We start from the raw sequence: 25,811 nt of genomic DNA, 5'->3' as shown, positions 1-25,811 counted from the left end.
GACCAGGTTTGCACACACTGCAGCAGGGATTTTGGCCCACTCCTCCATACAGACCTTCTCCAGATCCTTCAGGTTTCGGGGCTGTCGCTGGGCAATACGGACTTTCAGCTCCCTCCAAAGATTTTCTATTGGGTTCAGGTCTGGAGACTGGCGAGGCCACTCCAGGACCTTGAGATGCTTCTTACGGAGCCACTCCTTAGTTGCCCTGGCTGTGTGTTTCGGGTCGTTGTCATGCTGGAAGACCCAGCCACGACCCATCTTCAATGCTCTTACTGAGGGAAGGAGGTTGTTGGCCAAGATCTCGCGATACATGGCCCCATCCATCCTCCCCTCAATACGGTGCAGTCGTCCTGTCCTCTTTGCAGAAAAGCATCCCCAAAGAATGATGTTTCCACCTCCATGCTTCACGGTTGGGATGGTGTTCTTGGGGTTGTACTCATCCTTCTTCTTCCTCCAAACACGGCGAGTGGAGTTTAGACCAAAAAGCTCTATTTTTGTCTCATTAGACCACATGACCTTCTCCCATTCCTCCTCTGGATCATCCAGATGGTCATTAGCAAACTTCAGACGGGCCTGGACATGCGCTGGCTTGAGCAGGGGGACCTTGCGTGCGCTGCAGGATTTTAATCCATGACGGCGTAGTGTGTTACTAATGGTTTTCTTTGAGACTGTGGTCCCAGCTCTCTTCAGGTCATTGACCAGGTCCTGCCGTGTAGTTCTGGGCTGATCCCTCACCTTCCTCATTATCATTGATGCCCCACGAGGTGAGATCTTTCATGGAGCCTCAGACCGAGGGTGATTGACCGTCATCTTGAACTTCTTCCATTTTCTAATAATTGCGCCAACAGTTGTTGCCTTCTCACCAAGCTGCTTGCCTATTGTCCTGTAGCCCATCCCAGCCTTGTGCAGGTCTACAATTCTATCCCCGATGTCCTTACACAGCTCTCTGGTCTTGGCCATTGTGGAAAGGTTGGAGTCTGTTTGATTGAGTGTGTGGACAGGTGTCTTTTATACAGGTAACGAGTTCAAACAGGTGCAGTGGAGAACACGAAGAAAAACTAACAGGTCTGTGAGAGCCGGAATTCTTACTGGTTGGTAGGTGATCAAATAGTTATGTCATGCAATAAAATGCAAATTAATTACTTAAAAATCATACAATGTGATTTTCTGGATTTTTGTTTTAGATTCCGTCTCTCACAGTTGAAGTGTACCTATAAAAATTACAGACCTCTACATGCTTTGTAAGTAGGAAAACCTGCAAAATCGTCAGTGTATCAAATACTTGTTCTCCCCACTGTATATACTGTACTCGATACAATCTACTGCATCGTGCCTATGCCGTTCTGTACCATCACTCATTCATATATTTGTATGTACATATTCTTCATTCCTTTACACTGTGTGTATAAGGTAGTTGTTGTGAAATTGTTAGGTTAGATTACTCGTCGGTTATTACTGCATTGTCGGAACTAGAAGCACAAGCATTTCGCTACACTCGCATTAACATCTGCTAACCATGTGTATGTGACAAATAAAATTTGATTTAGCTAGATGTTATTGTCTGTCTCACCCCTGTCTATGAGCGGCAGCGTACTGTCTTCATATCCTCCGTTGACCCGGGGCTGGGTGCTGTTAGGCGGGTTGAGGTTCACCATGAAGTCTGTCTTCTTCCAGCCATCCTTCTCCAGGGTCTTCCTCAACTCCTTATAGCCCCAAACTAACTGTAGTATCAGGCCTGCACCACGCACCTCTCGCTCTGACCGGTTCCTATCAGGAGAGAGAACTAGAGGACTCAGAAAGAGAAACAGCATCAAACAGAAAGAGGTGATTCAACTACACCACCACAGTCCACCCCGGGTGGAGGTCAACCCCCCCCCCCCCCAGTCCACCCCGGGTGGAGGTCAACTACATCTCTGGAGGGACGTGGCTCTTTTGGTTTTTGGTATTTCCTTTCAATTAGTGTCTAATTGATCAAAGGGAGAAACCCTGCAGACCCTCAGCCCACCAGAGATTGAGTTTGACACTCCTGTTCTACATCATCCTTACTGATGGATAGAGACACATGCACCTCTATTGGTCACACACACACACCAGCTTACCCGTCCTTATTGATGAGCACCAGTCTCTCGATGCCCTGCGAGGCTCTGAGGATCTTGGCAGCGTCCAGGCTGGAGCCCAGTACCTCATGAAGGGTGCTCAGTACAGACACCACCGTCTCCTCTGACAGAGCCCTCACAGGCTGGCTCTGACCCCCACCAGGCAGGTTGGATACCAGGTGGGGAACTGCATGTTTACCTACAGAGACAAGAGTTAGAGATATATAGCTATAGTATTTAATAACACAGGTTGGCTCAAAGAGAGGGAGAGAGGGAGAAAGAGAGGGAGAGCGAGAGAAATAGGGAGAGAAAAAAAGGTTCCACAGAAACAGTACTAACCGAGCAGGTCTCTGTTGCGAGCGTCGATAGCCAGGTTCCTCAGAGCTCCAGACATGGCCCTGACCACCCGGTCGTTCCCATGGGCCAACAGCTCTGTCATCATGGGAAGTCCCTTCTCCTGACGCAACAACGCACGGATATACCGCCCATACTGAGACACAGAGGGAATACATACAGATCAATGATTATTCTAGTGTATCTGTGTTCAGGAAGTGGACAGACTGTTTTGAGTACTAGACTGTGGTTTAATAAGGGTCTAGAAAGGTGGTGTCTTGGTTGGAGGTGGAGTTTGTGATTCTACTGTGGTTGACTTACGGTCCAGGTGTAAAGGGTTCTGTTAGAGGTCAAGTAAGGAGGCTGAAACGGATGTGTGGACCTGGTGGTGGTTGTGTTAAACTAACAGGCCGTGGTGTCTCAAGGTGTGTGGTGGTGTTGGGCCTGGTGGTGGTTGTGTTAAACTAACAGGCCGTGGTGTCTCAAGGTGTGTGGTGGTGCTGGGCCTGGTGGTGGTTGTATTAAACTAACAGGCCGTGGTGTCTCAAGGTGTGTGGTGGTGTTGGGCCTGGTGGTGGTTGTGTTAAACTAACAGGCCGTGGTGTCTCAAGGTGTGTGGTGGTGTTGGGCCTGGTGGTGGTTGTGTTAAACTAACAGGCCGTGGTGTCTCAAGGTGTGTGGTGGTGCTGGGCCTGGTGGTGGTTGTGTTAAACTAACAGCTGTGGTGTCTCAAAGTGTGTGGTGGTGTTGGGCCTGGTGGTGGTTGTGTTAAACTAACAGGCCGTGGTGTCTCAAGGTGTGTGGTGGTGTGGTTGACTCACGGTCCAGCGTCCGGCACACAGGTTCTGCACGGCTCCGGCGGAGGCTTCCAGCACGGTGGGGTTCTTACTCTCCTTCAGCAGAGAGGTGTAGACACGCACCACCTCCGGCTGGAACAACAACTCATAACCTGGACGGACACGGAGGGAGAGGTGTTAGAAACATGTAGACACGCACCACCTCCGTCTGGAACAACAACTCATAACCTGGACGGACACGGAGGGAGAGGTGTTAGATACATGTAGACACGCACCACCTCCGTCTGGAATAACAACTCATAACCTGGACGGACACGGAGGGAGAGGTGTTAGATACATGTAGACACGCACCACCTCCGTCTGGAACAACAACTCATAACCTGGACGGACACGGAGGGAGAGGTGTTAGATACATGTAGACACGCACCACCTCCGTCTGGAATAACAACTCATAACCTGGACGGACATGGAGGGAGAGGTGTTAGATACATGTAGACACGCACCACCTCCGTCTGGAATAACAACTCATAACCTGGACGGACACGGAGGGAGAGGTGTTAGATACATGTAGACACGCACCACCTCCGTCTGGAACAACAACTCATAACCTGGACGGACACGGAGGGAGAGGTGTTAGAAACATGAAGACACGCACCACCTCCGTCTGGAATAACAACTCATAACCTGGACGGACACGGAGGGAGAGGTGTTAGAAACATGTAGACACGCACCACCTCCGTCTGGAATAACAACTCATAACCTGGACGGACACGGAGGGAGAGGTGTTAGAAACATGAAGACACGCACCACCTCCGTCTGGAACAACAACTCATAACCTGGACGGACACGGAGGGAGAGGTGTTAGATACATGTAGACACCCACCACCTCCGTCTGGAATAACAACTCATAACCTGGACGGACACGGAGGGAGAGGTGTTAGAAACATGTAGACACGTACCACCTCCGTCTGGAACAACAACTCATAACCTGGACGGACACGGAGGGAGAGGTGTTAGAAACATGTAGAGACGTACCACCTCCGGCTGGAACAACAACTCATAACCTGGACGGACACGGAGGGAGAGGTGTTAGTAACATGTAGACACGCACCACCTCCGTCTGGAATAACAACTCATAACCTGGACGGACACGGAGGGAGAGGTGTTAGATACATGTAGACACGCACCACCTCCGTCTGGAATAACAACTCATAACCTGGACGGACACGGAGGGAGAGGTGTTAGAGACATGTAGACACGCACCACCTCCGTCTGGAATAACAACTCATAACCTGGACGGACACGGAGGGAGAGGTGTTAGATACATGTAGACACGCACCACCTCCGTCTGGAATAACAACTCATAACCTGGACGGACACGGAGGGAGAGGTGTTAGAAACATGAAGACACGCACCACCTCCGTCTGGAATAACAACTCATAACCTGGACGGACACGGAGGGAGAGGTGTTAGAAACATGTAGACACCCACCACCTCCGTCTGGAACAACAACTCATAACCTGGACGGACACGGAGGGAGAGGTGTTAGATACATGTAGACACGCACCACCTCCGTCTGGAACAACAACTCATAACCTGGACGGACACGGAGGGAGAGGTGTTAGAAACATGAAGACACGCACCACCTCCGGCTGGAATAACAACTCATAACCTGGACGGACACGGAGGGAGAGGTGTTAGAAACATGTAGACACCCACCACCTCCGTCTGGAATAACAACTCATAACCTGGACGGACACGGAGGGAGAGGTGTTAGTAACATGAAGACACGCACCACCTCCGTCTGGAACAACAACTCATAACCTGGACGGACACGGAGGGAGAGGTGTTAGAAACATGTAGAGACGTACCACCTCCGTCTGGAATAACAACTCATAACCTGGACGGACACGGAGGGAGAGGTGTTAGTAACATGTAGACACGCACCACCTCCGGCTGGAACAACAACTCATAACCTGGACGGACACGGAGGGAGAGGTGTTAGAAACATGTAGACACCCACCACCTCCGTCTGGAATAACAACTCATAACCTGGACGGACACGGAGGGAGAGGTGTTAGATACATGTAGACACCCACCACCTCCGTCTGGAATAACAACTCATAACCTGGACGGACACGGAGGGAGAGGTGTTAGATACATGTAGACACCCACCACCTCCGTCTGGAATAACAACTCATAACCTGGACGGACACGGAGGGAGAGGTGTTAGATACATGTAGACACGCACCACCTCCGTCTGGAATAACAACTCATAACCTGGACGGACACGGAGGGAGAGGTGTTAGAAACATGTAGACACGTACCACCTCCGTCTGGAATAACAACTCATAACCTGGACGGACACGGAGGGAGAGGTGTTAGTAACATGTAGACACCCACCACCTCCGGCTGGAATAACAACTCATAACCTGGACGGACACGGAGGGAGAGGTGTTAGAAACATGAAGACACGCACCACCTCCGTCTGGAATAACAACTCATAACCTGGACGGACACGGAGGGAGAGGTGTTAGAAACATGTAGAGACGTACCACCTCCGTCTGGAACAACAACTCATAACCTGGACGGACACGGAGGGAGAGGTGTTAGAAACATGTAGAGACGTACCACCTCCGTCTGGAACAACAACTCATAACCTGGACGGACACGGAGGGAGAGGTGTTAGATACATGTAGACACCCACCACCTCCGTCTGGAACAACAACTCATAACCTGGACGGACACGGAGGGAGAGGTGTTAGATACATGTAGACACGCACCACCTCCGTCTGGAATAACAACTCATAACCTGGACGGACACGGAGGGAGAGGTGTTAGAAACATGTAGACACCCACCACCTCCGTCTGGAATAACAACTCATAACCTGGACGGACACGGAGGGAGAGGTGTTAGTAACATGTAGACACGCACCACCTCCGTCTGGAATAACAACTCATAACCTGGACGGACACGGAGGGAGAGGTGTTAGTAACATGAAGACACGCACCACCTCCGTCTGGAACAACAACTCATAACCTGGACGGACACGGAGGGAGAGGTGTTAGAAACATGTAGACACCCACCACCTCCGTCTGGAATAACAACTCATAACCTGGACGGACACGGAGGGAGAGGTGTTAGAAACATGAAGACACGCACCACCTCCGTCTGGAACAACTCATAACCTGGACGGACACGGAGGGAGAGGTGTTAGAAACATGTAGAGACGTACCACCTCCGTCTGGAACAACAACTCATAACCTGGACGGACACGGAGGGAGAGGTGTTAGATACATGTAGACACGCACCACCTCCGGCTGGAACAACAACTCATAACCTGGACGGACACGGAGGGAGAGGTGTTAGAAACATGTAGAGACGTACCACCTCCGTCTGGAACAACAACTCATAACCTGGACGGACACGGAGGGAGAGGTGTTAGATACATGTAGACACGCACCACCTCCGGCTGGAACAACAACTCATAACCTGGACGGACACGGAGGGAGAGGTGTTAGAAACATGTAGACACCCACCACCTCCGTCTGGAACAACAACTCATAACCTGGACGGACACGGAGGGAGAGGTGTTAGAAACATGTAGACACCCACCACCTCCGTCTGGAATAACAACTCATAACCTGGACGGACACGGAGGGAGAGGTGTTAGAAACATGTAGACACGCACCACCTCCGTCTGGAACAACAACTCATAACCTGGACGGACACGGAGGGAGAGGTGTTAGATACATGTAGACACGTACCACCTCCGTCTGGAATAACAACTCATAACCTGGACGGACACGGAGGGAGAGGTGTTAGATACATGTAGACACGTACCACCTCCGTCTGGAACAACAACTCATAACCTGGACGGACACGGAGGGAGAGGTGTTAGTAACATGTAGACACGCACCACCTCCGTCTGGAACAACAACTCATAACCTGGACGGACACGGAGGGAGAGGTGTTAGATACATGTAGACACGTACCACCTCCGTCTGGAATAACAACTCATAACCTGGACGGACACGGAGGGAGAGGTGTTAGAAACATGAAGACACGCACCACCTCCGTCTGGAACAACAACTCATAACCTGGACGGACATGGAGGGAGAGGTGTTAGAAACATGTAGACACGCACCACCTCCGGCTGGAACAACAACTCATAACCTGGACGGACACGGAGGGAGAGGTGTTAGAAACATGTAGACACCCACCACCTCCGGCTGGAACAACTCATAACCTGGACGGACATGGAGGGAGAGGTGTTAGATACATGTAGACACGCACCACCTCCGTCTGGAACAACAACTCATAACCTGGACGGACACGGAGGGAGAGGTGTTAGAAACATGAAGACACGTACCACCTCCGTCTGGAATAACAACTCATAACCTGGACGGACACGGAGGGAGAGGTGTTAGAAACATGAAGACACGCACCACCGTCTGGAACAACTCATAACCTGGACGGACATGGAGGGAGAGGTGTTAGATACATGTAGACACCCACCACCTCCGTCTGGAACAACTCATAACCTGGACGGACATGGAGGGAGAGGTGTTAGATACATGTAGACACCCACCACCTCCGTCTGGAACAACTCATAACCTGGACGGACATGGAGGGAGAGGTGTTAGATACATGTAGACACCCACCACCTCCGTCTGGAACAACTCATAACCTGGACGGACATGGAGGGAGAGGTGTTAGTAACATGTAGACACCCACCACCTCCGGCTGGAATAACAACTCATAACCTGGACGGACATGGAGGGAGAGGTGTTAGATACATGTAGACACCCACCACCTCCGTCTGGAACAACTCATAACCTGGACGGACATGGAGGGAGAGGTGTTAGATACATGTAGACACCCACCACCTCCGTCTGGAACAACTCATAACCTGGACGGACACGGAGGGAGAGGTGTTAGATACATGTAGACACGCACCACCTCCGGCTGGAACAACAACTCATAACCTGGACGGACACGGAGGGAGAGGTGTTAGAAACATGTAGACACCCACCACCTCCGTCTGGAATAACAACTCATAACCTGGACGGACACGGAGGGAGAGGTGTTAGAAACATGAAGACACCCACCACCTCCGTCTGGAACAACAACTCATAACCTGGACGGACACGGAGGGAGAGGCGTTAGATACATGTAGACAGGCACCACCTCCGGCTGGATCAACAACTCATAACCTGGAGGGACACGGAGGGAGAGGTGTTAGATACATGTAGACACCCACCACCTCCGTCTGGAATAACTCATAACCTGGACGGACACGGAGGGAGAGGTGTTAGATACATGTAGACACGTACCACCTCCGTCTGGAACAACTCATAACCTGGACGGACACGGAGGGAGAGGTGTTAGAAACATGTAGACACGTACCACCTCCGTCTGGAACAACTCATAACCTGGACGGACACGGAGGGAGAGGTGTTAGAAACATGTAGACACGTACCACCTCCGTCTGGAACAACTCATAACCTGGACGGACACGGAGGGAGAGGTGTTAGATACATGTAGACACGCACCACCTCCGTCTGGAACAACAACTCATAACCTGGACGGACACGGAGGGAGAGGTGTTAGATACATGTAGACACGTACCACCTCCGTCTGGAACAACTCATAACCTGGACGGACACGGAGGGAGAGGTGTTAGAAACATGTAGACACGTACCACCTCCGTCTGGAACAACTCATAACCTGGACGGACACGGAGGGAGAGGTGTTAGATACATGTAGACACGCACCACCTCCGTCTGGAACAACTCATAACCTGGACGGACACGGAGGGAGAGGTGTTAGATACATGTAGACACGCACCACCTCCGTCTGGAACAACTCATAACCTGGACGGACACGGAGGGAGAGGTGTTAGAAACATGTAGACACGTACCACCTCCGTCTGGAATAACAACTCATAACCTGGACGGACACGGAGGGAGAGGTGTTAGATACATGTAGAGACGTACCACCTCCGTCTGGAACAACAACTCATAACCTGGACGGACACGGAGGGAGAGGTGTTAGATACATGTAGACACGCACCACCTCCGGCTGGAACAACAACTCATAACCTGGACGGACACGGAGGGAGAGGTGTTAGATACATGTAGACACCCACCACCTCCGTCTGGAACAACAACTCATAACCTGGACGGACACGGAGGGAGAGGTGTTAGAAACATGTAGACACGTACCACCTCCGTCTGGAACAACAACTCATAACCTGGACGGACACGGAGGGAGAGGTGTTAGATACATGTAGACACGCACCACCTCCGTCTGGAACAACAACTCATAACCTGGACGGACACGGAGGGAGAGGTGTTAGATACATGTAGACACCCACCACCTCCGTCTGGAATAACAACTCATAACCTGGACGGACACGGAGGGAGAGGTGTTAGATACATGTAGACACCCACCACCTCCGTCTGGAACAACAACTCATAACCTGGACGGACACGGAGGGAGAGGTGTTAGAAACATGAAGACACGCACCACCTCCGTCTGGAACAACAACTCATAACCTGGACGGACACGGAGGGAGAGGTGTTAGATACATGTAGACACGTACCACCTCCGTCTGGAACAACTCATAACCTGGACGGACACGGAGGGAGAGGTGTTAGATACATGTAGACACGCACCACCTCCGTCTGGAACAACAACTCATAACCTGGACGGACACGGAGGGAGAGGTGTTAGATACATGTAGACACCCACCACCTCCGTCTGGAACAACAACTCATAACCTGGACGGACACGGAGGGAGAGGTGTTAGAAACATGAAGACACGCACCACCTCCGGCTGGAACAACAACTCATAACCTGGACGGACACGGAGGGAGAGGTGTTAGATACATGTAGACACGCACCACCTCCGTCTGGAACAACAACTCATAACCTGGACGGACACGGAGGGAGAGGTGTTAGAAACATGAAGAGACGCACCACCTCCGGCTGGAACAACAACTCATAACCTGGACGGACACGGAGGGAGAGGTGTTAGAAACATGAAGAGACGCACCACCTCCGGCTGGAACAACAACTCATAACCTGGACGGACACGGAGGGAGAGGTGTTAGAAACATGTAGAGACGTACCACCTCCGTCTGGAACAACAACTCATAACCTGGACGGACACGGAGGGAGAGGTGTTAGAAACATGTAGACACGCACCACCTCCGGCTGGAACAACAACTCATAACCTGGACGGACACGGAGGGAGAGGTGTTAGAAACATGTAGACACGCACCACCTCCGGCTGGAACAACAACTCATAACCTGGACGGACACGGAGGGAGAGGTGTTAGAAACATGTAGACACGCACCACCTCCGTCTGGAACAACTCATAACCTGGACGGACACGGAGGGAGAGGTGTTAGAAACATGAAGACACGCACCACCTCCGGCTGGAACAACAACTCATAACCTGGACGGACACGGAGGGAGAGGTGTTAGAAACATGTAGACACGTCTCCTTGTCTTCTCATTTACACCTGCACTGTTGCTGCATTCAGAAATCTCAGACTTCAGGGAGTTCAAGAGAACTGGGAGCTCGGGGGGGGGGTCACTTTGAACGGTCATCCAACTTGGAATTCCAAGTTAGAAACTCGGGCCTCCTCATAGAGCTCGGATGGCAGGTCATTAGGCTGGCTTAGCTTCACCTGGTCACTTCTTTCAGATCAGTACAACAGAGGAGTGGACAGGAGAAACATATTCCAGTCTACATGATGCCACTTTATACTGTGTTACCTTTGGCAGGTGTAGTCCTCTTTGGAATGTCAATCATATCGGCTCCGTCCTCATTTCTCCCTGCAACAGAACATCAGAACACTCAGAAACAGACGCACAGAACACTCAATAACCCCCTGCCCACACTGCGGTGCTCTAGAACCCCCTGCCCACACTACGGTGCTCTAGAACCCCCTGCCCGCTATGGTGCTCTAGAACCCCCTGCCCACACTACAGTGCTCTAGAACCCCCTGCCCACACTACAGTGCTCTAGAACCCCCTGCCCGTTATGGTGCTCCAGAACCCTCTGCCCGCTATGGTGCTCCAGAACCCTCTGCCCGCTATGGTGCTCCAGAACCCTCTGCCCGCTAAGGTGCTCCAGAACCCTCTGCCCGCTAAGGTGCTCCAGAACCCTCTGCCCGCTATGGTGCTCCAGAACCCTCTGCCCGCTATGGTGCTCCAGAACCCTCTGCCCGCTATGGTGCTCCAGAACCCCCTGCCCGCTATGGTGCTCCAGAACCCCCTGCCCGCTATGGTGCTCCAGAACCCCCTGCCCGCTATGGTGCTCCAGAACCCCCTGCCCGCTATGGTGCTCTAGAACCCCCTGCCCGCTATGGTGCTCTAGAACCCTCTGCCCGCTATGGTGCTCTAGAACCCCCTGCCCGCTATGGTGCTCCAGAACCCTCTGCCCGCTATGGTGCTCCAGAACCCTCTGCCCGCTATGGTGCTCTAGAACCCTCTGCCCGCTATGGTGCTCCAGAACCCTCTGCCCGCTATGGTGCTCTAGAACCCTCTGCCCGCTATGGTGCTCCAGAACCCCCTGCCCGCTATGGTGCTCTAGAACCCTCTGCCCGATATGGTGCTCTAGAACCCCCTGCCCGCTATGGTGCTCCAGAACCCTCTGCCCGCTATGGTGCTCCAGAACCCCCTGCCCGCTATGGTGCTCCAGAACCCCCTGCCCGCTATGGTGCTCCAGAACCCCCTGCCCGCTATGGTGCTCTGCTGCACACTGCCTCTCTTACACACATGCTGCACACTGCCTCTCTTACACACACCGTCCTCTAGGAGACGGCAGAGAGCATGACAATGCATGCATAGAGTTAGGAGACTGACATCATTAGCCAGTCCTAATTAATGCTCTAACCAGCAGACAAGCAGAGGTCAGAGAGTCAGAGCTTACCTTTAGAACACCAGTCATCTGTTCCACAGCAGACAGAAGGACAGCAGAATGAGGGAGGAATAAATGATAGGAGAGAGGATGATTTGAGTCAAGCGAGAACAGCAGCAGTGACCCAGCCACCAAGACACCTCCTCCCACCAAAGCACCAGCATAGATCAAATGTAGGATTAGATTAGAAACTATCGCAGCAAAAACACACCAACATGCACGCCAGCACAAAGACAAACCATCAAAAATAAAATGTCTGTTCACAAATAGAGAAACAAATCATTTCCATCACACAGACATCAGACACACAGACATTAAGGAGTGATACTGAACATTCTTTAGGATGGGGGTAAATAGCATTCAACATCCCAGGCCAACCACTGGTTCTCTGCTGTCTCTCTTTCCTGCTACACTGTCACTATACTGTGTACACTCACACACACTAAAGTCAACAATTGCATCACTCTCCATCTGCCTTCCTTCCACAGACAGATAATATAAACACTCTCAGACAGGCAAGACAGACAGGCACCCACACACTGACCTTTGCCCCTGCGGGAGCTGAAGCGGTTGGTCTTTCCAGTGGAGGGGGCGGGGCCCTGGTTGAGGGACATGGCTTCCTGGTAGCGCTCAGCGCCCGGCACCTCCCGGTGAACCTAAGGTCAAGTCAAGTTTACAATCATATAGTATAATATTGCTTATTTAAACACATGCTGCGAAACTTTGGTGCCTACTAAGTATTTTCTTTACCCCTCCGGCTTTGGGCTGATGTGTCAACATGTTGTTCATACATTCAGAATCTAGGAGCAGAATTACTGTCTTAACTCAATTAGCCACGAAATCCATAGTTTGAAAGTAACTTTTTCTGGGAACTATACTGCGCCATTATCCCTACATTGTCCCCCATGTGGGTCAGCCCACTAGGATTTCAAGTTCTAGCCAATGAGCTTCAGCCCCTCGCAATTTGAGTGACAGCTAGCAAGAGCACTGACGTTGTGCACATATCTATACATATGTGACGTAGTATGCAATTTTCAGGGACCACTTGTGGCTCGCTGGCGCTACTTTCAGAACTGTGAACAGTGTTGTCACGATGCCAGAATTTAAACTTCGATACAGATACCAGGTTAAGTATCACAACACTCGATACTGTACCAAAACAATACTGTACCAAAACGATACTGTGGCAAAAAAACGATACCATGGCACCTGATCCAGACACATCTTCGAGTTCAATATCATTACATTTTAAATGTCCGATTTTGTTCAAGGCATGTTATCACAAACAAGGTACTAAGGTAGTGAATTGACGTTAGCTTCAGCTGTAAGTTAGCAAGGAAAACTAGCCTACAAAGCTGGAAGCTACCGGTATCTTCTTGCACTGTAAAGTGTTCTAGTCTGTAATGGACATTGTTTTGCGATTAACAGTTTCTACATGCCGTGTTGCTTTATTCAAGTGTTAACTTCTGTGCAACATGGTGATGCAGCCGTTTCCCCAGGACAGGCTAGTGCTAGCCATGTTGATGCAGCCTCCCAGTGATGCAGTGTTTCCCCAGGACAGGCTAGTGCTAGCCATGGTGATGCAGCCTCCCAGTGATGCAGTGTTTCCCCAGGACAGGCTAGTGCTAGCCATGTTGATGCAGCCTCCCAGTGATACAGTGTTTCCCCAGGACAGGCTAGTGCTAGCCATGGTGATGCAGCCCAGCCTCCCAGTGATGCAGTGTTTCCCCAGGACAGGCTAGTGCTAGCCATGGTGATGCAGTGTTTCCCCAGGACAGGCTAGTGCTAGCCATGGTGATGCAGTGTTTCCCCAGGACAGGCTAGTGCTAGCCATGGGGAAGTGGAGCAGGTACCGGACTCTCACGCCATAAGGGGACCTCGGCTGCGCTGATAAACAAACGCGATCCTCTCTCAATCAGTAGACGACGTGACACTCATTTGACAGAAGCACCAAACATATTATTTTTATCGAGTACCGAACCCTTTGTCATGAGCTGGTATTGGAAAAAGTACAGAAGTTTGGGTATACCATGCGACACTAAGAACTACAGGCTAAAAAGTCTACAGAAGTACCAGAGAATCTCTTTAAAGTACAATTCAAAAGGTCACAACACATTACTAAAAAGGCAGGATGAAACACTGTAGAAAGAAACAGAAAGGAGAACAATATCAACTACAACAGTACCTGATAGGACAGATTCCTCAGCAGACACATACTGTTCTCTATCAGCTGGAGACAGAGAGAGAGGGTGTGGGAGGGAAAGAGAGAGGGTGTGGGAGGGAAAGAGAGAGGGTGAGGGAGGGCGAGAGAGAGAAAGGGATAAGAGGAAGGAAAAGGAGAACAGGATTAAAATACATGCGGACACACAATCAAAGTTCAGGATCGGAAGAAAAACAGCCTTGGGCCACACCTTGTTGTCCACGTCTTTCAGGTTGATCTGTGATTGGACGATGTACATGAGCGAGTCGACCAATCCTGTGCACTCTCTCAGCTTCCTCCTGGCCTCACTGCGCTCTGAGCTCACGTTCCTGTTTTAGAGAGTGCGGGAGAGAGAGGGGGGAGGAGAGGGAGAGAAGGGGTGTGTGAGAAAGCAAAAACAACAAGCAATACAGAAACAGAGGGGGACAGAATAAAATGGGCAGAGAGAGAGGGAGTGAGGGAGAGAGGAATGAGAGTGGCTACAATCAATGGCCACAATAGGATTCCAGCACACAACACAACCATTAGTAGGTAAACACTGAGTGGTCCTATGTCAGTGTGTTGCTTTCAGAGACTGAAAGAGTGTGGTCACGTCCCAAAAAGCACCCTATTCTCTATGTGGTGCACTAATGTTAGGGATGCCCATATAGGGGATAGGGGACCATTTAGGACGCAACCTGTGTTTGTTAAACTCCAGTCTAGTGAGGAGACAGTGAGATCGTAGATTAGGTTACTGGGCAAGTCATTGTGTTGTAGCCTGCCTTTAACAGAGACAGACACACCCACTGGAGAACACAGCACATTCCCACTCTGCCCTACCTTCTGGGAATTCCTCAGGCACACCTGTACAGACATGTACATACACACACAGCACTGCAAGACCAACAGACATGCACATACACACACACAGCACTGCAAGACCAGTCACTCATGGACTATACATGACTGTTTTAGGGCAGGCTGATACATCTTCAATACTGGTATGTATTTTTACAATACGGTCTATCATGATATTTTGATACAGCGCTAAGTTAAATGAAAAGTTTGACAAATTGGACGACATCACAGTCAGTTTGGTCCTAGCTTGGTTGAGTATAAAACCATCAGAATGGAAAAAGACCAATAAAATCATTAAGAATTCATTTGTTGCAATTCTACAGTCAATGTTGAAGCATAAAACATATTTACAACTTTTATTATTCAGAAACTTTAAAATACCGTAAAAAATGAGAAACATATTGTGATATGATATTATGGCCATATCACCCTCCTCTTTTTCCTCTCCCTGTACAATCCATCCCTCTCTCTCTCTCTCGCTCCCTCTCCGTACCTCAGGCAGCCAGCTGTGTTGGTGAGGGACGTCTCCCACTCCAGGTGTCGTGGTTTGAGGTTCTCCTCTCCTCCTGCCTCGTTCCCTCTCTCCCAGCCCGAGTGAGCTACCATCACCTCGTCTGAGAGGGCGTGCAGGGCGTGGTCAACGATCTCCATCTTCACTGAGTCGTGAGACGACAGGTTCCACAGCGTGCCTGAGGAAGAGGGTGACGGATCATCATCATCACCACACACTACCGTTTCCCACTTACCGCAGTAGTACACTAGTAGTACCATCAGTCGTAACCGCAGTAGTACCATCAGTCGTAACCGCAGTAGTACCATCAGTCGTAACCGCAGTAGTACCATCAGTCGTAACCGCAGTAGTACACTAGTCGTAACCGCAGTAGTACACTAGTCGTAACCGCAGTAGTACACTAGTCGTAACCGCAGTAGTACACTAGTCGTAACCGCAGTAGTACACTAGTCGTAACCGCAGTAGTACACTAGTCGTAACCGCAGTAGTACACTAGTCGTAACCGCAGTAGTACACTAGTCGTAACCGCAGTAGTACACTAGTCGTAACCGCAGTAGTACACTAGTCGTAACAGCAGTAGTACACTAGTAGTAACAGCAGTAGTACACTAGTAGTAACAGCAGTAGTACACTAGTAGTAACAGCAGTAGTACACTAGTAGTAACAGCAGTAGTACACTAGTAGTAACAGCAGTAGTACACTAGTAGTAACAGCAGTAGTACACTAGTCGTAACCGCAGTAGTATTACCTGTGATAGTATCAGTCAGGTCCTGGTCTCTGGTCTTCCTCAGCAGTCTGACCAGGGCCGGTACTCCATCACAGTTCTTGATGGCGATCTTATTGTCAGCGTCTCGTCCGTAAGAGATGTTTTTGAGCGCTCCGCAGGCGGCGTGGTGGACCTCCTTCTTAGGGTTGTCTAACATGGACACCAGGGATGGGATACCTTTCATACGACGGACATCTGTCTTCACCTGGAGGGGACGAGAAGGGAGGAGACGAGGGAGAGAGAAGGGAGGAGACGAGGGAGAGAGAAGGGAGGGGACGAGGGAGAGATAAGGGAGGGAACGAGGGAGAGAGAAGGGAGGGAACGAGAAGGGAGGGGACGAGGGAGAGAGAAGGGAGGGAACGAGGGAGAGAGAAGGGAGGGAACGGAGGTAGAGGGAACGGAGGTAGAGGGAAGGAGGGAGAGGTGTTAGTGGTTGTGTGTGGCTCTCATTCTGACATGAAAGACAGTAGCTAGGTAGCCCGCATCATGCCTGTGTTTATGACTAGATAAAGGGTGTGTGGGTAATCAAATCTAATTTTATTTGTCACACGCTTCGTAAACAACAAGTGTGGACTAACAGTGAAATGCTTACTTACGGGCCCTTCAACAATGCAGAGAGAAAGAAAATAGAAAAAATTATAGACAAGTAATAACACTTAATAACAAAAGTATATAAATACATAATGAGTAATGATAACTTGGCTATATACACGGGGTACCAGTACAGAGTGGATGTGCAGGGGTACGAGGTAATTGAGATAGATATGCAAGGGGCTGTAAAGCTGTGGGTGTGAAGGTGACGTGCTGCAGGTACCATTTGTGTATATAAAGGAAGTGTGTATAGATAAAGATATGACCGTGTCATTCTTAAAGGTGAGGTGGGTGCTACAGGTGTATATATTACCTTGTGTGTATTAAAGCCAAGTGTGTGTGTATGTGTGTGCGCGTGAGTGAGAGTGAATGTGTGGCATGGGAGAGAGAGAAGTGGGGGATGTTCTGCCCATGCAACCTAGATTTCTATGTAGCTAGTAACTTATGGGACCTGTGTGTGTGTTTGTAGTTGAGGGAGTGACTGACCATGAGAAGTGGGGAATGTATTTGTCAAATAGAATAAATGTTTATTAGTCACATGATTGGGCTAATGTTACGTCTACTCGCGCTCCTCCTCTCTGGCGCTCATTGTCACCAGTGTACTCATCATTACACACACCAGACACCATCGTTACGCGCACCTGCGCTTCATGATACTCACCTGGACTCCATCACCTTCTTGATTACCTCTAATACATCCGTCACTCCCTTTGGTTCATTCCCCAGGCGTTATTGTTTCTGTTTATACGTTCCATGTCTGTACACTACTTGTGTTTCTTGTTTTGTTCCATGTTGATTTATTTATTAAATTCCCTCCCTGAACCTGCTTCCTGATTATTAGCGTACACGTTACAGGTAAACAGATGTAGACTAACAGTGACCTGCTTACGGCCCTTCCCAACAATGCAGAGAGGGGAAAAAAGAGAAATAATAAACATGTGTGTGTGTTTATATTTGTCCAAGACAGGTTACATAAATACATGAAATGGCCATCTACAGTAACCAAATATCTTAATATCAAACATGACCCATTTACAATACTAATAAAAGTGTGTGTGTGTGTTCACGCATGCATTTCAATGAGTGCAGGTTGTGTCATTTGTGTGTGTGTTGATATCAGTTTTAAATGTATCGACTAGAATAGATTATGACATTGACGGACTTAAATAATTATTTATTGCTATTCGTCTTTTCTGATGAAAAACATCTAGTGCTCATTGTCAAGATCTCTGGTGCCATGGCTACTCTACTGGGGCCATGGCTACTCTACTGGGGCCATGGCTACTCTACTGGGGCCATGGCTACTCTACTGGGGCCATGGCTACTCTACTGGGGCCATGGCTACTCTACTGGGGCCATGGCTACTCTACTGGGGCCATGGCTACTCTACTGGGGCCATGGCTACTCTACTGGGGCCATGGCTACTCTACTGGGGCCATGGCTACTCTACTGGGGCCATGGCTACTCTACTGGGGCCATGGCTACTCTACTGGGGCCATGGCTACTCTACTGGGGCCATGGCTACTCTACTGGGGCCATGGCTACTCTACTGGGGCCATGGCTACTCTACTGGGGCCATGGCTACTCTACTGGGGCCATGGCTACTCTACTGGGGCCATGGCTACTCTACTGGGGCCATGGCTACTCTACTGGGGCCATGGCTACTCTACTGGGGCCATGGCTACTCTACTGGGGCCATGGCTACTCTACTGGGGCCATGGCTACTCTACTGGGGCCATGGCTACTCTACTGGGGCCATGGCTACTCTACTGGGGCCATGGCTACTCTACTGGGGCCAAAATGTGACTGTAGGTTTTCAGCAAATATAATTAGAGTTTACCCTATTCATCTATGGCAAAGATACTTATGCGTTTCCCCTTTCATCTGTGTCTGGTGTTCGCTAGATACTGGCTAGCTGGGTCTTCAGTCAGCATGGAACAAAGAGGGGGTCTCTTTCAAAACTCATACGCAGTTGTCAAGTCAACACGTGTCAGTGCTGCCGTGAACCACATCAAATACATTCTAAACGGGAGATGTATATAAAATATATAGAAATATATAATTAATGCAATTCCATAATTGATGCAACATTGTTTGAGGTTCTTTGTGTTTCACCACATTTGCTTGAGGTGATTTTACTGCAACACTGCATCCAAGTTGCTTGACAAAGGCTTTTCAAAGAGCTGTCAGTCAAGGCGAGCTCATGAATATAAGCTCCACGCCCACTCAGCCTGTCTTTTCAAACCTCCTGGTATTTAGCCAGGAGAGAAAAAGTGCTTTTCAGAATGACTGTTCAGCACTTTTAAATAATTGACTTTCTGGTTTCAGAATTTCTACAGACAAGCTGACTGCAGTGATAAGGTTCTAGAAGGAACACGGTGTGGCTCCAAGGAAGAAGCGGTGTGGTGGTTGAAGAAGCGGTGTGGTGGTTGAAGAAGCGGTGTGGTGGTTGAAGAAGCGGTGTGGTGGTTGAAGAAGCGGTGTGGTGGTTGAAGAAGCGGTGTGGTGGTTGAAGAAGCGGTGTGGTGGTTGAAGAAGCGGTGTGGTGGTTGAAGAAGCGGTGTGGTGGTTGAAGAAGCAGTGTGGTGGTTGTATTACCAGCAGACGGGTGCCGTCCTACGACGACACTCAGAGACTCATCCACTACATCAACATTTTGACAGATGTTCACGCGATGCCGCGCCCGGGATGGATTTAAGAGGCCGACATGTCAGACCTTCTGTGTGGCCCAAGTGCAAAACTTTGATGCGTGATCATGGTGAGTGCTTTCCTAAATCTTGATACTTATATTTGCATGGAACGTTGAACAGCTCAAACCAGTGGACCAGCGGCAAAGACTAATCAACGCCCACATGAACAAGAGAGACAGAGAGATGGTCAGTCTGTACTCTGGTGCCGTGCGGTCATATTGTCTAACGTTTCTCCTTTTAGTTGCTGCTTAGAGAGACCAGAGCTTACTCTGACCCATATTACCTCTCACCCCCTCCATCCCGTTCTCTTGTTTAGCTCTATTCAGAGGTAGTTTACTCGTTGTGACTGTCATGGGTGTCAGGTCCTGGGTTTGTGAGAGGGTCGTTTGGGCACATCTGCATGTGCTGTCCCCAGGATCGTGTGACATAGGGAAAATGTGTTTGAATATAGCCTAAACACATTCTCTGTGACATGAAATTATAAGATATATTATTTAACATGGCAACTGATTCATTATTTATCTTCCCAAGCCTCTCCGAATGGAATCTGACTTGGAAAGACAAAGTGTCACAACCATAATATGTGCAGGGACTACATGATGTGCACGTGTGTGTGTGTGTGTGTGTACATGTTCAAACACGTGCACGCCGCATGTAGTCTTTGCACATATGGTTGTGACCCTTAGTCTTTCCAAGTGTTTCTCTGTCATGTATGTGCACGTGTGAACATTAAGTGAATGCAGCCAATACATTCTGTTGCTTGTATGTGTACAAATGTGGTCACGTATACATGTGTACGCAACAACTATGTCGGTATAGTTAGAGCCAGATGGAATGTATATGTAGCGCGTATGTGTGAGAGAGAAAGAACATGTTACTGGATTTCATGTTTTGTGTTTTCGTATTCATTATTTGAATAAAGGTCTTAAAACGAACTGCAAACTTTGACCTAGTTTCTCTCAAAAACATGGTGTGGGGACTCAACATGTAATGACATGCAACTCGTTGGATATTTGGAGTAGAGAGACCATGTTGGCCTCCTTACAAAAGATACCATTCTCTTCTTTCCAGCACTGTCTAAAACTCCAAATGGTTTTGGGGTCAATGTGACTGATTATCATAGAGCAAGTCACATATTGCCTTGTCATTCTTAAAAAGGTGAGATATATATATATATATATAGGTCGCAGGTGCTGCAGGTGTATATATATTACCTTGTCGTTCTTAAAGGTGAGGTGCTGCAGGTGTATATATATTACCTTGTCGTTCTTAAAGGTGAGGTGCTGCAGGTGTATATATATTACCTTGTCGTTCTTAAAGGTGAGGTGCTGCAGGTGTATATATATTACCTTGTCGTTCTTAAAGGTGAGGTGCTGCAGGTGTATATACACTGCTCAAAAAAATAAAGGGAACACTTAAACAACACAATGTAACTCCAAGTCAATCACACTTCTGTGAAATCAAACTGTCCACTTAGGAAGCAACACTGATTGACAATAAATTTCACATGCTGTTGTGCAAATGGAATAGACAAAAGGTGGAAATTATAGGCAATTAGCAAGACACCCCCAAAAAAGGAGTGATTCTGCAGGTGGTGATCACAGACCACTTCTCAGTTCCTTTGCTTCCTGGCTGATGTTTTGGTCACTTTTGAATGCTGGCGGTGCTCTCACTCTAGTGGTAGCATGAGACGGAGTCTACAACCCACACAAGTGGCTCAGGTAGTGCAGTTCATCCAGGATGGCACATCAATGCGAGCTGTGGCAAAAAGGTTTGCTGTGTCTGTCAGCGTAGTGTCCAGAGCATGGAGGCGCTACCAGGAGACAGGCCAGTACATCAGGAGACGTGGAGGAGGCCGTAGGAGGGCAACAACCCAACAGCAGGACCGCTACCTCCGCCTTTGTGCAAGGAGGTGCACTGCCAGAGCCCTGCAAAATGACCTCCAGCAGGCCACAAATGTGCATGTGTCAGCATATGGTCTCACAAGGGGTCTGAGGATCTCATCTCGGTACCTAATGGCAGTCAGGCTACCTCTGGCGAGCACATGGAGGGCTGTGCGGCCCCACAAAGAAATGCCACCCCACACCATGACTGACCCATCGCCAAACCGGTCATGCTGGAGGATGTTGCAGGCAGCAGAACGTTCGCCACGGCGTCTCCAGACTCTGTCACGTCTGTCACATGTGCTCAGTGTGAACCTGCTTTCATTTGTGAAGAGCACAGGGCACCAGTGGTGAATTTGCCAATCTTGGTGTTCTCTAGCAAATGCCAAACGTCCTGCACGGTGTTGGGCTTTAAGCACAACCCCCACCTGTGGACGTCGGGCCCTCATACCACCCTCATGGAGTCTGTTTCTGACCGTTTGAGCAGACACATGCACATTTGTGGCCTGCTGGAGGTCATTTTGCAGGGCTCTGGCAGTGCACCTCCTTGCACAAAGGCGGAGGTAGCGGTCCTGCTGCTGGGTTGTTGCCCCTCCTACGGCCTCCTCCACGTCTCCTGATGTACTGGCCTGTCTCCTGGTAGCGCCTCCATGCTCTGGACACTACGCTGACAGACACAGGAAACCTTTTTGCCACAGCTCGCATTGATGTGCCATCCTGGATGAACTGCACTACCTGAGCCACTTGTGTGGGTTGTAGACTCCGTCTCATGCTACCACTAGTGAGAGCACCGCCAGCATTCAAAAGTGACCAAAACATCAGCCAGGAAGCATAGGAACTGAGAAGTGGTCTGTGGTCACCACCTGCAGAATCACTCCTTTTTTGGGGGTGTCTTGCTAATTTCCTATAATTTCCACCTTTTGTCTATTCCATTTGCACAACAGCATGTGAAATTTATTGTCAATCAGTGTTGCTTCCTAAGTGGACAGTTTGATTTCACAGAAGTGTGATTGACTTGGAGTTACATTGTGTTGTTTAAGTGCTCCCTTTATTTTTTTGAGCAGTGTATATTACCTTGTCGTTCTTAAAGGTGAGGTGCTGCAGGTGTATATATATTACCTTGTCGTTCTTAAAGGTGAGGTGCTGCAGGTGTATATATATTACCTTGTCGTTCTTAAAGGTGAGGTGCTGCAGGTATGCGGCAGCATTGCTCTTGACGGGGTCCAGTCTGTAGTTGAGCATGGCGATGACCTCCGGCAGCTCCGGCTGTCTCCAGGAAGTGGCGGGGCCTTTCCTCAGGGTACTGGCCAATCAGGTAAGAGAATATATACAACACTTTCATCCAAAGCGACTTACAGTAGTGCAGGCAAATTCCAAATCTGGACCTTGAATCCAGTTTCACTGTTAAATATCATTCCTCCCCTGTAATTAGGGACTGACTTAGACCTGGGACCCCAGGTGGGTACAATTCATTATCAGGTAGAACAGAAAAACAGCAGTGGTCCGGACCAGTCCTAAAATTTACTTTTTGGTCCACCAGCCACTGTGGCAAGTAGATTTAAAGATCTACCAGCCACTCAGTTTTTTTTACCATCCAAAATATTTTCTCCCGTAAATTATATCCAACACGGATGAGCACGCTTTGTAATGTTTCTAAAACAATAAATGTATTACTGTTAAGAAGTAATGTGGTATATTGTTTAATTTCATTTTTTGTGACCTGACACTTAACAAAAATGATCCCTTGCCCCTTTAAGGACGGGAGGTTACCGTGGTAACGCGACTGGAGTCATGTTTGTCCTGTGAGATTGAGTCTGACAAGCAGCAGCCTTGTCTTCTCTTTCCTAGCAGTTGAAACTCAAACATTGAAAAACAACCTAGCTTGTGAACAAAACAAATATAAATAGCCAGGAAACACAAGGACAAAGTCTTACTTCAGTAGACTTCATCTTCAAGTAAATTGGACCAACGTTTATGCCTGTGCACAAAGCTTCTAAAAATGAATCTTTCACTCAGCTCCTGACGTGCACACAGTGCGAGGTGGAATAGTCTATAAGATTCGTAGTTCTTTGACTTTGTGGGATTCATTTACCAGCTATGAAACAAAAACTGCAGAAATATTTTGAAAATAGCTACTGCAGCATTAAATCATACTAAACTATTTTTATTCACAAATGTGAGTGACATGCTGGCACTGTGGAACCCTGGCCACCCACCAACATGGCTGGTGAAACAGACATCTGACCCACCAATGACAAAATGTACCCGCGTTTGGCAGGTGGTGGGTGTTCATTTTAAGCCCTGGTCCGGACCTGCAGGCTTGGATGTGAATACCCCTGATATATCTACAATACGCCACCAAGGAGTCTCACCTGTCCAATGAGGCCATGCTACCCCTCTCTCCCTGGGCCAGGGGTGCGCCTCCCCAGTAGTACATGTCCCCTGCTCCACTCATGTCTCCATCCAGAGTCCCTTCATAGCTCCTGGGAGGGGAGAGAAGAGGTAAGGGGATAATAGTATGGAGTGGACACTACACTGGTAGGGGTTAGTAGGGAGTGGACACTACATTGGTAGGGGTTAGTAGGGAGTGGACACTACACCGGTAGGGGTTAGTAGGGAGTGGACACTACACCGGTAGGGGTTAGTAGGGAGTGGACACTACACCGGTAGGGGTTAGTAGGGAGTGGACACTACACCGGTAGGGGTTAGTAGGGAGTGGACACTACACCGGTAGGGGTTAGTAGGGAGTGGACACTACACCGGTAGGGGTTAGTAGGGAGTGGACACTACACCGGTAGGGGTTAGTAGGGAGTGGACACTACACCGGTAGGGGTTAGTAGGGAGTGGACACTACACCGGTAGGGGTTAGTAGGGAGTGGACACTACACTGGTAGGGGTTAGTAGGGAGTAGACACTACACTGATAGGGGTTAGTAGGGAGTAGACACTACACTGATAGGGGTTAGTAGGGAATAGACACTACACTGATAGGGGTTAGTAGGGAGTAGACACTACACTGGTAGGGGTTAGTAGGGAGTAGACACTACACTGGTAGGGGTTAGTAGGGAGTAGACACTACACTGGTAGGGGTTAGTAGGGAGTGGACACTACACTGATAGGGGTTAGTAGGGAGTGGACACTACACTGATAGGGGTTAGTAGGGAGTGGACACTACACTGGTAGGGGTTAGTAGGGAGTGGACACTACACTGGTAGGGGTTAGTAGGGAGTGGACACTACATTGGTAGGGGTTAGTAGGGAGTGGACACTACACTGGTAGGGGTTTGTAGGGAGTGGACACTACACTGGTAGGGGTTAGTAGGGAGTGGACACTACACTGACTGAATAAACAACCAGGGATACAGAGAAGGAGACCAGACATTACTGCACACACTCCCTCCACACACACTGGGGCATGTACCCTGTCCTGCGGGGCGGTCCGTGGTTGAAGGCTTGTTGGTTGCGTGGTACTGTTCCGTAGTGGATGGCCGGTCCCATGCCGTAGTCTGCCTCGTCATATCCCAGACTCCTCTGGTCATCCTCCAGACCGTACGGCTCCGGGACAAACCTCTGCATCCCAGACAGCTCCAACGCACTGCCCATACGACCCACCTGACAATACAATATCATCATGTTAATACACACTCTGCAGTCCAGACAGCTCCAACACACTGCCCATACGACCCACCTGACAATACAATATCATCATGTTAATACACACTCTGCAGTCCAGACAGCTCCAACACACTGGTCATACGACCCACCTGACAATACAATATCATCATGTTAATACACACTCTGCATCCCAGACAGCTCCAACACACTGCCCATACGACCCACCTGACAATACAATATCATCATGTTAATACACACTCTGCATCCCAGACAGCTCCAACACACTGCCCATACGACCCACCTGACAATACAATATCATCATGTTAATACACACTCTGCAGTCCTGACAGCTCCAACACACTGGTCATACGACCCACCTGACAATACAATATCATCATGTTAATACACACTCTGCAGTCCTGACAGCTCCAACACACTGGTCATACGACCCACCTGACAATACAATATCATCATGTTAATACACACTCTGCAGTCCTGACAGCTCCAACACACTGGTCATACGACCCACCTGACAATACAATATCATCATGTTAATAC

At 49.3% G+C, this 25,811-nt stretch overlaps 1 protein-coding gene across 11 annotated transcripts in view; it reads right to left on the bottom strand.

Annotated features, from left to right (window-relative positions):
• The window catches only part of ctnnd1 (catenin (cadherin-associated protein), delta 1), a 53,429-nt gene that overhangs the window by 6,777 nt on the left and 20,841 nt on the right, over positions 1 to 25,811 (bottom strand). For 6 of the 11 annotated variants that reach the window (XM_071408010.1, XM_071408016.1, XM_071408007.1 and 3 more), the window contains 14 exons: positions 25,060 to 25,250; positions 24,013 to 24,123; positions 22,805 to 22,943; positions 16,459 to 16,681; positions 15,694 to 15,889; positions 14,575 to 14,692; positions 14,349 to 14,393; positions 12,708 to 12,819; positions 12,176 to 12,193; positions 11,017 to 11,076; positions 3,251 to 3,378; positions 2,436 to 2,586; positions 2,100 to 2,295; positions 1,571 to 1,767 (listed from right to left, as the gene is read on the bottom strand). In XM_071408010.1, coding sequence (XP_071264111.1) covers positions 1,571 to 1,767; positions 2,100 to 2,295; positions 2,436 to 2,586; positions 3,251 to 3,378; positions 11,017 to 11,076; positions 12,176 to 12,193; positions 12,708 to 12,819; positions 14,349 to 14,393; positions 14,575 to 14,692; positions 15,694 to 15,889; positions 16,459 to 16,681; positions 22,805 to 22,943; positions 24,013 to 24,123; positions 25,060 to 25,250 — 1,885 coding nt within the window. Of the gene's footprint in view, positions 1 to 1,570; positions 1,768 to 2,099; positions 2,296 to 2,435; positions 2,587 to 3,250; positions 3,379 to 4,872; positions 4,899 to 5,632; positions 5,659 to 11,016; positions 11,077 to 12,175; positions 12,194 to 12,707; positions 12,820 to 14,348; positions 14,394 to 14,574; positions 14,693 to 15,693; positions 15,890 to 16,458; positions 16,682 to 22,804; positions 22,944 to 24,012; positions 24,124 to 25,059; positions 25,251 to 25,811 lie in introns of all 11 variants that reach the window. The other 5 variants (XM_071408011.1, XM_071408012.1, XM_071408014.1 and 2 more) reach the window with 5 other exon arrangements.

This window comes from Salvelinus alpinus, chromosome 6, assembly GCF_045679555.1.
Source record: "Salvelinus alpinus chromosome 6, SLU_Salpinus.1, whole genome shotgun sequence".
Taxonomy (NCBI): domain Eukaryota; kingdom Metazoa; phylum Chordata; class Actinopteri; order Salmoniformes; family Salmonidae; genus Salvelinus; species Salvelinus alpinus.
The sequence above is the reverse complement of the archived record's forward strand: the minus strand, read 5'-3'. Positions and strand labels throughout refer to the sequence as shown.